Source organism: Cyanistes caeruleus, chromosome 9 (genome assembly GCF_971803275.1).
Source record: "Cyanistes caeruleus chromosome 9, bCyaCae1.hap1.1, whole genome shotgun sequence".
In the NCBI taxonomy this organism is placed as follows: Eukaryota; Metazoa; Chordata; class Aves; order Passeriformes; family Paridae; genus Cyanistes; species Cyanistes caeruleus.
In genome coordinates this window covers 31,336,119-31,353,560 of record NC_141709.1, presented here as the reverse complement: position 1 = coordinate 31,353,560, position 17,442 = coordinate 31,336,119, and the positions used below count along the sequence as shown (strand labels likewise).

At 45.1% G+C, this 17,442-nt stretch overlaps 2 protein-coding genes across 11 annotated transcripts in view; one reads left to right on the top strand and one right to left on the bottom strand.

The window, feature by feature from the left end:
- Positions 1-17,442, bottom strand: part of FGGY (FGGY carbohydrate kinase domain containing) — a 279,434-nt gene that overhangs the window by 246,949 nt on the left and 15,043 nt on the right. For 2 of the 10 annotated variants that reach the window (XM_086841675.1, XM_086841673.1), the window contains exons 2-5: positions 16,235-16,320; positions 3,282-3,417; positions 2,590-2,795; positions 1,473-1,592 (exon numbers count right to left, since the gene is read on the bottom strand). The exons of 1 other annotated variant lie outside the window; for it this stretch is intronic. The gene's annotated coding sequence lies outside the window, so the exon portion shown is untranslated. Of the gene's footprint in view, positions 1-1,472; positions 1,593-2,499; positions 2,796-3,281; positions 3,418-16,234; positions 16,321-17,442 lie in introns of all 10 variants that reach the window. 7 more of the 10 variants (XM_086841681.1, XM_086841678.1, XM_086841682.1 and 4 more) reach the window with 5 other exon arrangements.
- Positions 8,828-10,789, top strand: JUN (Jun proto-oncogene, AP-1 transcription factor subunit). The gene has a single exon (XM_023932344.2). It carries the CDS (start codon positions 9,166-9,168, stop codon positions 10,108-10,110), a length of 945 nt encoding a protein of 314 aa, XP_023788112.1. The 5' UTR covers positions 8,828-9,165; the 3' UTR covers positions 10,111-10,789.

The following is a 17,442-nucleotide window of genomic DNA, read 5'->3' as shown; positions in this document are numbered from 1 at the left end:
AGCAGGGCCGGCCGAGCCCACGGCGCGCCCCACGTCATTCCCGGCTCTGCTGATTTACATCTGCTCAGGAGCGCTCCGTGTTTTCCTTAAAAAGCAGTGCTATGTGAGAGCAGTTTACTACGTAACGCAGGTGGAAAAACAGCCAGGGAAGCTCAGGGGCAGATTTATCGGATGGAAGTGACCCAAGGGGCTGTAAACTTCATCTCTCCGCTCCTGCGGTTGTGGCAGCCATCCTCTTACCTGAGGGGGTATAAAGCAGGAGAATTCCCGTGTTTCACGTGGTCATCTTCTTGCCAAAGGTTTGGACTGAGAAGCAGAGCTTATTCTTGAGGAAACGACCAGTGGGAAGGTGGAGAGGTGCTGGTGGCTGTGCCTCAGCATCCCCCTTCTGGGAAGCTGCCATGTGATAGTGCCTCCTACATGAACAGCTCCAAATCACTGACAGAGCCCCTCAAAGCAGAGACTCTGAATGTAAAGAAAACAAAACAACCCCCACAAAAAGCAAGTCCTTAGGAACTGGAAGATATTTGGTCAAAAAAGTCCAAGAGTGACCAGAGAGTTAAACTGGCATAAATCTAAGTGCCAGTATAAGCTCCTCACAGTCCTGGGTCAGATTCAAAATGCATTACAAGGTTCACGAACCAATAAAAATGTCATTGAATGATATCCTAAAAAGCAAATGGGAGCAGTAACGAATATTTTATACCAACAAGTTAATCCTAGATCGTCTTCCAGATGAAAATCCATTGCTTCTCTGTACCTATTCCTTAGAGCATTTTAAAAAATAAAAATAGTTTATACCACTTGCCCAGCATTTATTCCCCTCAGATCTGCCTCCTCTACTAGGACTTCAGTCTCATTATGCCCATTTTACAAGGAGGGAAATCAAGCTACAAAAATGCCAAAGGTGATTAAGGGTCATTCAGTAGGGAGGCAAAAACAGGGAAGAGTACAATTCCCATTTGAGTTGACTCTCTTCTCCTGTTTTTCCTCTTTGGGTATACAGAAAATAAGATTACTTTTCATTAAACTCACAAGGTTATATTAAAGAGGTGAACACATTTTTTTGCCAAACTTCTAAAGTTTTCTTAGTTGTCTTGAAGGGAAATATATCCTCCACCAGTACTGCTTAAGGGTTAGGTGAATACTCTGCTGACCAATAACATAAATGTGAAATATACCCCTGTTCTTACTAATATTTGTGTAATAATCCAGGGCTGAAATTTGCTATCATTGAACTGACCTCAGATCTCTGACATAAATGCCTATTTGAAGCACCTGGCAATGGGCTGGGAGCATCCACACCCAGAAGTGCTTTGTCTGGGCTTGCAGCTCTGCCAGCCACACACCTTTTCCTACATCGGCTGCAGGAACTGGGAAACTTCGGCACAAAACTTGCTTATGTAGAGCAAGGCTACATTGTGCCATTAACTCTTACAACACACGTGCTTCACCTCCCTCACATGACTTACCTGAGCACACAACCCTCTCCTCACTCAATAGAAACCTCTGGAAATCTGTGCATGCTGCAGCTGGTACCCAGCTCTCTAAATACCACACAGCCACTTCTGGAATGGCTTTCTAGTTGTTTCCTATTTAAAAAAAAAAAAAAAAAAAAAAAAAAAAAAAAAAAGTTAAATTTAAACTAATCTGAATTTCAATTCAGAGCCATCATAGGTCTTTGCTCTAGCGTTGTCCTTTTATTCTGAAAATTTTCCTTGATCTTATGAACTTGTTTTTAACATATTCAAATGTTATGGTTCTTTATGTTTCATATGTTCAAAACAGACTGTAAACAGTCCTGTGAGCTGAGCAACCCATCCACCAAAGGCACTGCCAGTTGCTCATGGACTTGCTCTAGCACACATGGGGACACTGCTCCTGAGCCCACTGTAAAATCACAAGATCTCACATAGTGACCCTTATGATTCTGGGCTAAATTTCCCATCTTTTCTTCCTTCTGAAACAAGGGAATGTAGAGATGCTGTAGTGTTGGCAGCTGCATATAATTTTTACCACAGAACAGCAGTTTTGAGAGGTTGGGCATCCTGGTTCTTCTCCTGTGGAAGTCCTGAGGGTCTGCTGAGGGTGAGACCGGGCCATTCCCAGCCCGTGGAGGGACAGAGCTGCCTGGACAGGGAGGAGCAGCTGCCTCACTGTGTGGTAGCTCAGCTGGGATCAGAAATCAGGATGTTGTTTATTAATCAGGTGGGACAGAGAAAAAGAAGCAGCTCAGCAGCACCTGCTTCTCCAAAACAGATGCCTTGAACTCTGCTTGTGCTTCCAGGCACTGTCCTTCCCAGGCCATGCCCTTTCCTCCCTACATTGCCTTCCTTGGCTCTTTGGCAACCCTAACTGCTCCCACACCATGACTCCAACACAAATGACTGTCATCCACGGTGAATGTTTCCATTTGAATTACGTGAGCAGGCACTCAGTAAACTTCCCCACAGGCTCCACCACACTAATCCCTGGGAAGGAGCAACCTGCAGGACCTACTTTCACTGTTGAATGCTTTCTCTGTTTGCTGCTCCTCCTGTCAGAGCCATTACCCGAATTCAGACAGGTGTCCTTACATCTGTCACCCACCAGCCACTGCTGACATTCAGGACAGGAACTCGCTGTGTCCAAGCCCGAGCCCAGGGCACAGGAAAGCTTGTTGCTGCCTGGAAATCCCTGAGCTCTGTGCTGCTTTTCACTGGGCAGTTCTGGTCTCATGCAGACTCGCTTCCTCCCCTTCTCCTGTTGCAAGTAGTGCTTTATCCCAGGTTGCCAGGAGCTTACTGTGCCAACAGCTGCTAAGACAGAGCAAGGTGTCAACTTTGACAGGATGCCAGATTGTTTATTAATTAAAAATTTAAGCAGTCTGTATCTGTCCTGAGACCCTAATCAAAACTGAGCTATTTTACCAAGGACTCTGAATGGTTAAAAATCCAGTTATTCTGAGGCTTTCAGTCACAACTGGCAACCACAAATAAATCCATTTTGTTGACACTGCTGTCTGTTTATTGAAATACCCAAAAGACCACAAAGCTAACTTCAGTTCTCCACAGAGAAACCCCACCTCAGTAATATGGGAACATATGCACACTTCCAGCAGGATCTCTCCCCCTGAACACAATAAATACCTTTTCAAAGGCATTCACCTGCCTCCCCAGCACTCAGCATCAATATGCTTCTATTTGTATGGTACATTTTTCCTGCTGCCAGCTCCCAATGCCAAGCAGAGCCGTCTGCTTCCCATATGCCACCCGTCCTCCAGTGCCTCCTCCCGTGCTTACCTTCCCCCTCTGGGCTCCCACTGTGGATCAACTGCTACTCTGCCAGCTTTCTTGGTGTGAGGAGGATTTTTCTGACTGCAAACTCCACAGGATGGGAACTCTGCCCAACTCTCTATTTCCCGGAGCACCAGCTAAGCTGTGGTATAGAAATAATGAGCACAGAGACATTATTGGTGTGACATTTAGATTTGTAATATCCCAAACATCCTTCTAGAGCAAGGTGTCCCTGCCCAGGGCAAGGGGGTTGGGACAAGATGATCTTTAAGTTCCCTTCCAACCCCAGCCATTGCAGGACTCTAAAAGGCATGGGAAGCAAGGCCCTGGGATTCCTTTCAGACTCATCTCTAGGCAATGTGGTTAACTTCTACTTGCTCAGGGTTTTGATCAAAAACTTAAAAATACATACAGGTGTTTGAATAAAAAATTATAAAGTTCATTATTTATTTGAAAATATATTTCTGAGCACTTGCAGTGAGCACTGAAATCCTCTATAGCACAATAGTGAGAAATTTAGTATAACTACTGAGTGAAGAGGTGATCCCATCCACTTTAGTGACAATCATATCACATCTTTCATTCAGATGTTCCTGCACATCAACATCCAGGGTTTGAATTGCTCAGGCAGCTTTCTTATGAAAATGGAAAATGTTTTTAGTGGTTCCTCCCTCACTTCTGCAGCCTTTCTGCATGTTTACAGCACTGCTGTCCTGCCCCAGAGGTAACCCAACAGGTCTTGCAAAGCCTCCTAACTTTGCCCCACCTCCATCATTCACAATCTTGCCTCTCTAACCTACTCATTTTCCCCCATTCCACAAACTACTAGTTTCAAAGAAATTCAGAGATTAATTAAAATGATTGGTGGGATGACTAGGTGAGGGGGACAGGCTAAAGGGCCTGACAAGAAGAAAGATGAAAAGGACTAAGTGCGTATGGCTTGGTTATGCGATGACTAATGGAGGGTGGAGGAGATGGACACGATATTCATTTACAAGTGCCTGTGGTTCTGAAAAGCATTTTTCATGTGCAAAATGAAGACTCACTCAAGACTGGCTGGGTTTTTTAGAGTTTTGGTTCCAGGGTCCTCCACGTCAAGTTGTGAGTCCCAACCTTCCCCCAGCCAATGGATTCCCACCTTTCCCCTGTGTCCCCAAATGTATCAGTTTGTTTTCATTTCAGACTCAGTTCCTGGATCTCCACCTGGCCACAGGAGTCCTGCTGGGAGCAAAGAGCAGGAGGAGAGGCCACGGAAGCTGGGGGTGGATGAGGTGGCAGCTCTGCCACGCCTGTGCTGTGCTGCAGACTTGGACCCACTTGAACCAAGGACGCAAACACGCCCTGAGGAACCGGCAAGGGACTGGGACCAGCAGAACCTGGCAATGATTTTATTTCCACTTGGCCTAAGGAAACTCTGTTCCTTGCACCCTCTCACTCCCACCTTCTTTTACTATGCTTTGATGGAGTAAATAAGAGAAAAATACTTGTGCTTTCTGACTTTTCAAACTCTTGTCTCCCCCAGTTGGAAAAATCTGGTCTATAGTAATTCCTTAAGCAAGAGGAAAGCACTGTGTGAAAACCCAGCAATTCCCAGTTTTATTCACTTCAAGATGTGAAGAAGGGTATCACATTTAGAAATCATGAATTCCTTTTTTTAAACAAAAAAAAGGTAAAAAAAATCTATAGAATAACTTTCTATACAATAAAAATGTTATGGAAACTTCTCTGAGGAGAAAAAGCAAAATAGTCTAACATGTCTAAATAAAATTATGTATTCAAATACTTAATATATGTGTAATTAAACTATATGGGAAAAAAGTATTTTATTTCTGTAAGCACTGTTTCCAACATAAAAAAATCAGAAACTGACATTTATCATTTTTTTCTTTTAATTTTTTTTTCCTGAAATGATTTTGAAATAAGTCAGAAGCGTTTGAGATGCAGGAGTGAAACAAAACAACAAACCCATTTATTCCTGGACACTACATACAAGTTAGACGGATGTGGTGTGTGTAAGAAATTTTAATTTGTCCCTGAAAAGCCATTTAATTATTCAGATTATCTGATTGCCTCACTCAGGCTTCTATTGATTGATTAGAGAAGTTTATAAATCAAAATGTGCATTACTGCTGCTCAACACATCAGCCTCTCAGAAATACAGGGCAGGGATTGGCAATTCTTAGCCACAAGTTTGTTTATTGAGCCATGTAAATGGCTCTGGTTTGTACCTGGGTCAGGAAGTGTTCCTTCATCCTACTAAAGGAATATTTTCCTAAAGACGTCAGGAAAGGAGGAATAAAAGCCCAGAATTAATAGGTGTTTAATAAATCAGGGCATAGCCACCAGAATTCCCAGCTCCTTGGCTAATGGCCATGAAGGATCACTATCCATGGGTCCCATTTCTGGATCTGCTCCACTCTGAAGGTCTCAGGTGCTGAAATGTCAGCCAAGCCCTCCCTAATTAGGCAGAGAATCCCCTGGGAGCAGCCAAGCACTCTTGTCTTTGATTTGAGCGCTCTCCTGCTCCCCAGAACCTGCACAAGCACCTTGACTCTTTACTGCAGCCTGGACCATCCAACCTCTAGTGAGCAGCAATTAAGGTAATGAGTGTCCCTCACAGCTCCAGGGCCTCAGCTCCTACACGTCTCCAGCAAACTGGAATGTCTGCTCCTGAAACCCCGCCTCTGCAAGAGGAAGGAAGTACAGAGCTGAAATGGGTGGAGGGGAAAAAAAATTAAATTAATCCCTCCAGCCTGATCCAACCCTCACTGAAGTTAATCAAAACCTTGCAATGATATCAGTGAGCTCCAAAGGTAGTTTTTCAGGTTATACAATCTGTAATATACAAATCTGTTTTACAAGGTTACACAAATCTGTAATAAATAGAGTGGTTTAAGCTACACTGAGCATGTTCCTCATAGTCTGAACTTTGCTTTCTAGGACAAAAGAAACATGAAGAAGAAAACCCCAAAAGATAAAACAAAACAACCAATTAAATACATAAAATTAACCAGAATAAATTTTATTAGTAGTATTTATCTATACAGCAAATTAATTGCATGGCTTCCTATGTAGCGGAAACCACAAACAACCCCCCACTTTTCGCTTTATATGGAAATATTTCAAATATTTTATTTCAAAATAAAAATCTCCATACAACAAATGACTTAGAACTCAAGTCTTGCATTTCTCCAGAATTTCTTCCTTGCCCTTTATAAACATAAAAACTGCAGGGTGACACAGAGATCATTTACGGCCTATCTTCGGGGGTTGTAACACATCAAGGACGGCCACATCAGGTCCGACGAGATACCCATCTCTGACAGGAGCCAGGAGTGGGTCCCTAGGGAGGCTCACGAAACCAGGGATGCCCCCCCAGGCACAAGTCGTTTGCAGCTCTGGGATTTCCAAAGCCAGTGTAGATGTTCCGTGATTCACAGACCTTGAGTGATTTCTCTTCTGTGAATTCATCCAATCATGTTAAAATCACCAAGCCCAGCCTTGCCAGGGAGTTCCAGCCCTGAACTACAGTTCTGTGAAGATATTTCCCTGGTTTATTCCAAACATGCCAGTTTCATTTGATGCCCCTTGGCTCTGGGGCCAGAAGAGTCAGTCACTGGTCCCTATTTCTCTTGTATGTAAAGATTAAAAAGGAATTTTAAAACTGCTGTGAGTGCTCACTGAATTAATGAATTTCAGATTATTTTTTTTTTATGCATGTGCAGTATCTTAGTGCTGTTTGGCTGAACAGTTTATGCAGCTGAAGTTTGAGTTACCTGTAGCCCAGAGATGCTGCCTCTGTGAAGGCTGTGCAGACACCAGCAGCACACAGCGAGCCCCCACATCCAGTCCAAACTTTGTATTTTGTGCCACAAACTGTTAACACACTGCATGTATTATTTCCATCATTCCAGTTAACAGCAGTGCCCACCATGTGGCCAAAGTCAGGTAGGAACAGCAGGGGAAAACGCAGAGGAAAAATACCCCAACGACTTCAAGGAGGGGAGTTGGACCTTCACTTTTCTTTCACAGCTGGTGATGTTTCTGTTTGCTTCACTGCTCCTTCCTATACGGTAACTGGTAATTATGTCATTATATCCAGGAAAAAATAGCACTGGAGAATTTGAAAGTGTGTTTTCAAAACTGAGACCTACGTTTGTTAGCTTCACGTATCATGAGAAGGGACTGAAGCTGACAAACCAAGTTCTGCACTGAGAAAAAGCTGAACAGCAGGTAACTGCTTCGTGTTGGAAGCATAAGGAGCACTTGTTGCACTGCTGGCAACCAAACACACCAGTGCAGCCCTGCAGTCCCTGTGCCACCCCGTATTGTCACCGTCTGTCCTCAAATACCTGCTGCACTTTAACCCAGAGGTAGCTGCTTGTCAGCAGTCTCAAATCCCCACCACCCGAGAGAAGGGTGTGTGCGGGGCAAGGTAAGGAAAACGAATCCCTTTTATCAGCGCGCTGCCCTGGAACGCCGCTAGCACAGAGCAGCTCCAGCGAACCAGACAGCTCCCATCTGTTGCTCCGAGAGGAACATGCCAGCAGAGACTTTTCTCCTCCACCGCGATCCTTCGGCTCCAGCCCTTATTTTCCTTCCCGACTAACCTGCACTTCCACAGCAATACTGGGGCACTGTCTAAAATTAGGCCGTCGCTGTTCCCTCCCCTTGGGAGGACGAGTTCAGAGAAACCCGTCCGCAACCCGGCTTCTTCCTGTCGGGTTTTATTTCCCTTCTGCATTCTCCCGGTTATTCCTGAGGCCGGGAACTGACGTCCCGGCTCTCTGTGTAAAGGCAAAGCCGTGCCGGGGGCCGGAGGTGCGGGGGCGCACGCGAACACCCCCGGCAGAAACCCGCGGCTCCCGCCGGGCTGGGCGGGCGAGCGGGGACTCCACAGGCCCCGCGGGGGCTCAGCCCGGGGCGGGGAGCGCGGGCTGCCCCCGGTGCCGCCCCCGGCGCTGCCTGGAAGCCGCGGGGGCGGCGGGACGGGGAAACCACGTGGGGCTCCCCGGGAGCGCCACCTGAAGGGCCGAACCACCGCCGGGAGAGGGAGGAGCGGCGAAACGGGGGGAGACACACCACAGCCCGAAACCCGGCGGAGGCAACGGCCGCCAAACAAACAAACACACGACCAAACAAATAAACGGAGGCAGAAGCGCACCGGGAGCGGCGGCGGAGAGGCGGGCCGGGGCCGAGCGCGGGCCCCCTCGGTTGGTTCGGCGCCCGCTGAGGAGGCGCCCGGGCGGCCCCGCCGGCCAAGGCCGCGCGCGCGGGACGCGGTAACCAGATATTTCAAAAACAAAGACGTCAGCCCACACTGCCCCGCGCGCGCCCCCCCGGCATTACGTCATCCCACAAAGCCCCGCGCGCTCAAGAAGCTTCTGAGGGGGGGGGTGGCCATGGCGACCCGGGCCGGGTCCGCGCGCCGAGCCCTGGCTCCGCCCCCCCCGGGGACGGGGCGGCGGCAGCCAATGGGGAGCTCGCGGGGTGACATCATGCGCTATTTTTAGCGGGCTCGCGGCCGCTGATAAGTGAAGGGCTGCACGGCGGGAGCGGGCGCAGAGCGCGGGGCGGGCGGGAGCGAACGAGCGCGACTGAGTGCGGCCGCCGGGACGGTGGAGCGGGAATAGCGCGGAGCCGGGCAGGGAAAGTACTTGTGGCGGCGGAGCGGCGCCCCGGCACCACCGGCGCAAGGAGGAGGAGGGCGGCGAGGCGCCCCGCCAGGCCGGGCGGGCTCTCAGCGCGGCGGCGGCAGCAGCAGCAGCGATCCAGTAAGGCTCCGCGTTTCTCCTTCCTCGGCTCCGCGTTCCCCTTCCCCGGGAGGGTCGGGGTGCCCGCGGGGAGCTGAGCGGCGGCCGGGCAGCTTCCCCTCCCCGGACTGTGTTCTATGAGTGCAAAGATGGAGCCTACTTTCTACGAGGATGCGCTGAGCGCCGGCTTCGCGCCGCCGGAGAGCGGCGGATACGGATACAATAACGCCAAGGTGCTGAAGCAGAACATGACGCTGAACCTGTCCGACCCCTCCAGCAACCTGAAGCCGCACCTGAGGAACAAGAACGCCGACATCCTCACCTCGCCCGACGTGGGGCTCCTCAAACTGGCCTCGCCCGAGTTGGAGCGGCTCATCATCCAGTCCAGCAACGGGCTGATCACCACCACGCCGACCCCGACGCAGTTCCTGTGCCCCAAGAATGTCACCGACGAGCAGGAGGGGTTCGCCGAGGGTTTCGTGAGAGCTCTGGCGGAGCTGCACAACCAGAACACGCTGCCCAGCGTCACCTCGGCCGCCCAACCTGTCACCAGCGGGATGGCACCTGTGTCCTCCATGGCCGGCAGCACCAGCTTCAACACCAGTTTGCACAGCGAGCCCCCGGTGTACGCCAACCTCAGCAACTTCAACCCCAACGCGCTCAGCTCCGCGCCCAGCTACAACGCCAACAGCATGGGATACGCGCCCCAGCATCACATAAACCCCCAGATGCCCGTGCAGCATCCCCGGCTCCAGGCTCTGAAAGAGGAGCCGCAGACTGTACCTGAAATGCCGGGGGAAACTCCTCCCCTGTCCCCCATTGACATGGAGTCACAGGAGAGAATCAAAGCCGAGAGAAAGCGCATGAGGAACAGAATCGCGGCGTCCAAATGCCGGAAAAGGAAGTTGGAAAGGATTGCCCGGTTGGAAGAAAAAGTGAAAACTTTGAAAGCCCAGAACTCAGAGCTGGCATCCACTGCCAACATGCTCAGAGAACAGGTTGCACAGCTTAAGCAGAAGGTCATGAACCACGTCAACAGCGGGTGCCAGCTCATGCTCACACAGCAGTTGCAGACGTTTTGAAGAGACTCTTCAGCGAGAACTGTGTGTTGTGGTACAACTAAAACAGGAAAAAATCCAAAGTGGCAGAGGCATAAAGCTAATGGCAAAAGCTGAGAGGCTGAGTCCTGCCTGTGCTCCGCAAAGCGCATGTGTGGAAAGACTGGCAAAGCCTTCAGCTGGAGCCGGGAGTGCAGCGGCCAGCGCTGCTCCGGGAAGTGCTGTTCCTGCTCGGATGAGATGTCAGATCTTCGTTTAACATTGACCAAGACCTGCATGGACCTAACATTCGATGATCATTCAGTATTAAAGGTTAAACTGCAATAGAAACTGTAGATTGCTTTATGTAGTATTCCTTAAGAAAAAAAAAAAAAAAAAGTGGGAGGGAGGTTTGTGGGAGGCTGATAAACAAAAAAAAAGAACTGTTCTGCCTGCCTTCAAGTAAATTGTGTATGTACATATCTTTTTTTATTTTATTTTATGAAAGTTGATTAATGTCAATAAACTACTTCATGACTTTGTAAGTTATTTTTATGTTGTTTATTTGGGCACTGCTCAGTATTGTTTGTAAATAAGAGGCTTTTTTTTAGCACTCTGAGTTTACCATTTGTAATAAAGTATAATTTTTTAATGTTTCTGTTTCTGGAAAAAAATTCTAGAAGGTTCTATTATATTTAAGAAAAAATAAAATAATTAAAATGTATTTTCCCCTCACACTTTTTTTTTTTTTTGGCTAGTACCTGAGTTGGGAAAATGCCCTTTGAGCTGCACTCTGAAGGGTAGGGATTATACTGAATTTACTCTGTAACTCCAGACATATCCTGGAGGTGTGAGGAGAGGGGAGGGAGAAGCCAGACCATGCTCACTAAACTCAGACAACTTTTGGGGTTGTCCTGAAGTTGTATTCCCCAGCTGCAGCTTGCCTGCCGCGTTCTTGGGGCCCAGTTTAGACATCTGACTTCAGGCAGGGTTGTGGAGGGCTGGAAAGGCAGGGAATGAAATTGTTCCATAACTGGAGCAACTAGCTACTTGATCTGACATGCTTTTTATTAAATTAATGCCCTCAAGAAGATAAGGCAGGTGGTTGTATTAAAAAATATGCTGTAGGCTTCAAAAATAAAAAAAAATTCACCTTTATCCCTGTGTTTTCTCAGGTAGGAGGTGATTCTTGTCTGTTAATATTTATGGCAATGCTGCTGTCAACAGTAAAGTAAGTTTATAACCCTTCCCCTGTCTCTGAATCCTTTCCCTTTTGGATATTACTCTGGGTTCTAACCTTGGCAATAGAAAAGCTGGGAAAACTGAACGTAGTAGGAAATGAAAATAACAACTTGTTGAAAAACAGCAACTACTCCTGTTGCTTGTTTCCAGCAATTTGCTGAAAATAGCAGCTTCTCAAGCACTTCACAGCTGTTTTTTACAAAACAATCCTGATTTTTAGTACAATGACAACAGACAGGTATATCTTGGAAATATGCTACTTTACTTGAGGGGGATGGGAGACAACTAATTACTAGGATTTTAAACACTGCACCCAATTAATTTTGTTTAATAAACCTATTTGAAGGAGACCAGATATTTTCCTGTTTGCTGTTTGGAGCCAAACAGCTAATAGAAAATAAATTATATCAAAAGACTGCAAGAAAAATATTAGAAAATCATTATTCTCTGGTTTTTTTTTTTTTTTTAAAAAGTCTCTTTTTTCCTTAAATTGGAATAAGCCTAATTTTAATTAAAGTGATAATGTTGGTGAAGATCACAAAATGACTAGATAGTTCTATATATATATTATATAGACACACACCTTTACTGTTATCAAAATCATACCCTGAAACTTGCAACTACTGTGGGTCAGTCCCTTACAGGAAGCAGAGAAGTTATCTTCCTCTTAACTTTTTTTCCCCCCACTATAGACATTTTCTCACACAAGGGGTTGTTTTAATGTTTAAATATGCTAATTTGGTAGTGGTCCTTCCACATCCCAAGCACGTGTCAAGGTAGGCACGGTTTGGAGGGTGTTTGCTGCTGTCAGAGGAACACAACTGTAACAACACCAGCCAAACAAAGGGTTACTAGGAGGATTCCCAAGTTTGCCAAGAGTACATTTTGCTGATGTCAGCAACCCGGAAGGTAAGTTGATTTTGACCATATGTAGGAATAGACAGCAGAGGGATAATACACAGCACTGCTGGGTGTGGCTTTACAGGGATTTAGCAAGTGCCAACTAGCAAAATAAGCAGGGCAAGGAGATTAATTACCTGCAAAGGTGCATGTTTAACTCTCAGCAGTGCTGGCTTATGGAAGAGATGTTACTAGCAAGCATTTTGCTTAATCACCTAATTACGTAAAAAATAAATACATTATATAAAATACTATGTTAATTAAACACAGCTGAGTGACAGTCTGCTCCACCCTAGCCTCATGTGCACACACAGACATTCAGAAGTGCAGCTGTGTGTTCTCTCTCAGGGTGACATTCTGTGACATTGGTGAAAGAGTTCCTGAGAAATGGCACTGCTTGGTCAGTGGGCACCACAGCTTGGGTTGTTCCTGTCATGCCAATATTTCACTGGTGTCCACTCACAGAATCTGCAAAGCAAGGGGGAGTTTAGTGCCAGTTAGCTTCACAAGGAGATGAGGAGCATTTTAAGATGAACCTTTTAATTGGTTCCCATCACATTTGAGGATTAGGCCTAAAAGAGGGCAAAGTAAGTTTATATTCTTTCCTCCTTCATCTGTTTTGTAAACAGTGTGGTGGGCTGGGAGCCTGTTGCTATCTGGTCCACCTCAGCCTAGATTAAAATTCAGCACTCTCAGTGTATTTCTTAGTAGATCACTGTGTGATCAATACACACAAGGGTAATGAAAGACCTGTGTGCACTTACATGTGGTGAAATGCAAAGTTTTAACACTTACTTAACTGCCAAGACTAAAATTGCCTAATGCACTATGGGCCTTACTGCTACAAGGAGTAGTCAGTTCTCTCTGAGATTCAGAGAGAAACTCTTTTTGTTGCCCCAGCTGTACTCACAAGGGAATATTTTGCAAATAACAGCATTGTGAACATGTATTTTGTTTGGCTGTGAGTGTTGTCAACGGATTCAGGAAGTGAAGTCAGAAAAAGGCAGGGTTTCAAACAGGGCAGGCTACACAGAAATGCCTGGGCAAAGAGCCTCTAATCAGAACAACATGTTTGGGACACAGGAATATTAATTAGAATTTGGGTCTCTATTGAAACCAACAGAAGCCTCACACTTCTATCCTGTGAACAGAAGAGAGCTACAAAGAGAGATTTGACCGTCATTATTCACTGAATAATTTTAAATCCAAAGCATTTTTCATTATAGGAAGAAGAGTAACAATTTAACTTATTCTCCAGTGGGACAGAGTTAGAGTTACCAGCCACTTTCAGCCTCAGAACACAGTGTAAGTTTGTACAGACCCCTATGTATCTGTAGGTCTAAAAAATGCCAACTTCAAAACAGAGGACTTTAAATACCAGCCTAAGGCAGCACATTCCCATTTAACAATGAAGTCTGTCGAGCAGAGATTCTTCAGCTATCTCTATTTCATAGGGAGCTGTCAGGAAATCCAGACAATATCCCTCCAATCTATGTAAAAAATGGCTGACAGTTCTGTCCCATTCAGAAGTCTAAGAAATCCACTGCAATAATTCATTTCTGAAAAGCAGCTCAGGCTGGAACAAGCTCAGGCACCACTGGAGAGCACCATGGCGTGGGCTGTGCCATGTCCAGGAGAAGCACAAGGCAGAACTGAAAAAACCCCACTTATCTTTAAAATCAAGCCTAGCACTTTCTCTGTTCTCCACCTCTTCTTCCCTTCCCTTATTCCTAAAACTCCTGTACAACAACATGGAGTTACCCACATCAAGAACTAAAACCAGTTCAGGCAAAGTTGGCTGTATAGAAAATAAAAGTTGCAAACATCATGAGTGAACACAAAATATTGCTAACAGGCAGATGGACAGCAAGGAAATATTTGAAAATACCATATACACAAACCCATTATGAAACAGATGATACCTTAGGAACATCTGGTACCAGCTGAGGGACAGGGAAAGGAAGGTGGTATTAGCTTTACAAATAAAGAAAAGGAAACTTCAATATGCAGATGGTTTACTTTTTTGGGAAGGTAATTATTCCAGAGAAATGCTTGTTCCTTGGAATTACATGTGCTGCCAAAACCAGAGCCTGCACCCAGGGCTGGTGGCCATCCTAATTCTACACAGATCTGTTATTGTTGACATGAACAGGATAATGTATCCTCTGAGCAGAGAATGTGCTCCTTACAAAGGAAACTTGTAGAAAGTCATCATATAATTTACCGTGAAAGCCTCTGACTACTGAAACACTTTTAGAGTGATTTTGCACAGCAGGGCCCTCTTTTCCAATTCTGCACATTATTCTTTGCAGTACTTTTTTGTTAAGAAACAATGGAACTACAAAAATCAAATTAGATTTTCATCATGGTCCCTTCTGTCCTTAAATATCCGAAACCCTAGAAGCACAGTTACAATGGGGAAGAATGACTTTTTGAAAAGTTAATTAAATATTGAAAACACTGCTAATTTTCTTAGTTATAGTGTAACAACAGACATCAGGGGAAAACCAAACACAAACCTAATTCAGAAAAATGAGCAAGTAATCTGTTCTTGAAATCTCACACAGAATTTGATAGGTCATGACTGACCTGATTAATCCAAATCTCTATAAAATACCTAGAAATTGTAAACAGAAGCTTTCCTCAGTCTCACAATTATTTTCTGGTTTTGAGTCTTATATTCTCTAAGCAATCTCTAAGTTGAACCCTTTAACAAAAGGACGAGAAACTTGCTGAAAGTTCCTCTGAACTGTGAATTTCATTCCTTTTTCTCTTTTTAATTAAAACCAAGTCCTGTGAGACCTGGCAACATAACACCAAAGATGTGGGAAACAGGATAGAATTCCAGCAGATGGAGCTCAAAAGCAAACAGTCCTGGAACCAGCTGCACAACTGCCTGGAACAGGAGCCTCTGCTTAGGTGGTGTAGTAGCCAAAAAAGACTTCAGATGAAACCTGTTATCATACAAGTGTGCTAAAAACAGAATAATTTTATCAGCTCTCCTGAATTCTTAAAATAATCACTGCAACAAAGAGGGAGATCCTGCATGATTTTAGTCATAGAATAACCACAGTAACTTCAGAGAACACTAAGAGTTCAAACTGAGTGTCCATGGCTGCTTTTCTTAATTCTCCTCCCCAGTAATGACTTGGCTGGCCTGGCTTTTAGATGGCTGCTGTTACCACACCTTTCTGTCTCAGAAAGCAAAGCATGAAAATACACACAACACAGGGACCATCCAATAACATTGCTATCCAAACCCACAAAGCCTCTCTCTCACACAGTGCTGTACTGAAAAAAGAAAACTGAACAAGTTTGGAATCTCTACTGGTAGGTTTAAAAGCATCGCCAAGCACTACCAAAATTGGGGCCTACCTATTTCAAGTGATGTGATTCTCAAAGTTGATGACTGTGTGATGACAAATCAAACCACCTCAGCAACTATGAAAAGTTCATTTTCATTTGTGTCCAAATGCAGTTTTAGAACTTTCAACAGCAGCAAAAATTGTGAGCTGCTGCACACACCTTGCAAGCTCTGGAGGTTGTTTTATTTTCACCTTGAGAAATCAGACAAAAAAATTCATAACACTTTAGAGATACAGCTCAGGATTTATACAGTTTGACTTCTGACACCTAACAAAGTTGGGATAGGAGGCACCACAGGTTCTGCTTATAGCTGACAGAAAAGCACAGGCCCCTTCAGAGAGTGATCTGGATAAATTAAATTGCTGGTTGAAGTGCCTGTGCCTCAGCAATGTTTTTTTTAACTTAGGAGCCTCCAGTCAGATAGGATGAAACCAGGGAGGAACAATTACCTGATTAGAATCAGGAGACATTCACTACACAGAACATTTCTGCAAACATCCACCACGTGTTAGTGCTGAACAAATTTCCATATGCAAAGCTTTACTCTGCTGCAGCCCATACATAATGTACAACTTTTTTTTTTCTTCCCCTATCCAAATATTATCCCCAAATATTAACTGTGCAAAACTCCTTGCAAGAAGTAATTAAAAACAAGACTTACAATGAACCCTCCAGTGGTGTCTCAGGGCTCCAGTCAAGATATGATCTTTATCATGTTAATAATCACCAAGTGTCTGACCCAAATACCTGAAGGGGAAAAAAAGAACCTGAATTCTCCAGGCAAAATCCATCCCCAATTTTCTTGTTTGGCTCTGCTCTCAATCATACAGATTGTTCTCCCTGCTTCTTGACTGAACAAGATAAAGTATTTATAAGTACATATATTTTAATTAGTTAAGCAAGTGTTTTAATATTCATAATTACATAAAAACTATGTAAAAAATATACAGTAAGTGCAGCTAACTCTGGAACTGACAGTATAAGAGTTTGCAGTTAGTCTCCAAAAAAGGTTACTGACCAACACCAACCCCTGGAAAGTTTTCATCAAATTTCCTTCTTTAAATGATGAATTGTAAGCAGAATTTAGTGTTCTTTGCTCAGGTTGTTCCTCTTTGAAGTAGAGATTTCTAACCAGTATCTTTCTGGTACAGCACAATTTCCAGTTTTCAGGAATGTGACCTATTGAAAAGCAGGCAGATTTCTCCAGGAAGATGTAACTGTGCTTTTAATAATCAGGGTGGTTAAAGACTTCTGGATTTTATTTCCCACTTTTGCGCTCCAAAATCCACCTCAGCTCATATATTTAGAGCAGTGCCCGTCACTACACATCAGAGTACTGACAGTTTAAGTTCCATGTAATTTTGGAGAAGTAACAATAAAGTTGACCAATTTGGGTGTTTTTCAAAATACTGACAGTTACCAAAAAAGTAGCACAAGTCCTGAAGATGCTGAATATCCCAGTTTAGGAAATTAGGAGAAAGGGAAGGAAGGGGAGGAAGGGGAGGAAGGGAAGGAAGGGGAGGAAGGGGAGGAAGGGGAGGAAGGGGAGGAAGGGGAGGAAGGGGGGGAAGGGGAGGAAGGGGGGGAATGGGGAGGAAGGGGAGGAAGGGGAGGAAGGTTCATAGTCTCACACTAAACTTTTATTTCCATAAGTTACACAACTCCAGCTCTTTCAAAGGGATTGTCTCAAACTGGTCCAAGCATGCACATCTGTCTTTTTGAGCAAGACCTCAGGTAGTTTTAGCTGGTGTTTGATGAAGGTACCAATGAAGCAGTTCAGGTTTCTGTGCCAGCAGGAGCCACCACTGCTGCAGGGGCAGCTGCTGCCAGGCAAACACTGAGAGAGAGGCACCTCCTGCACTTAGGGAG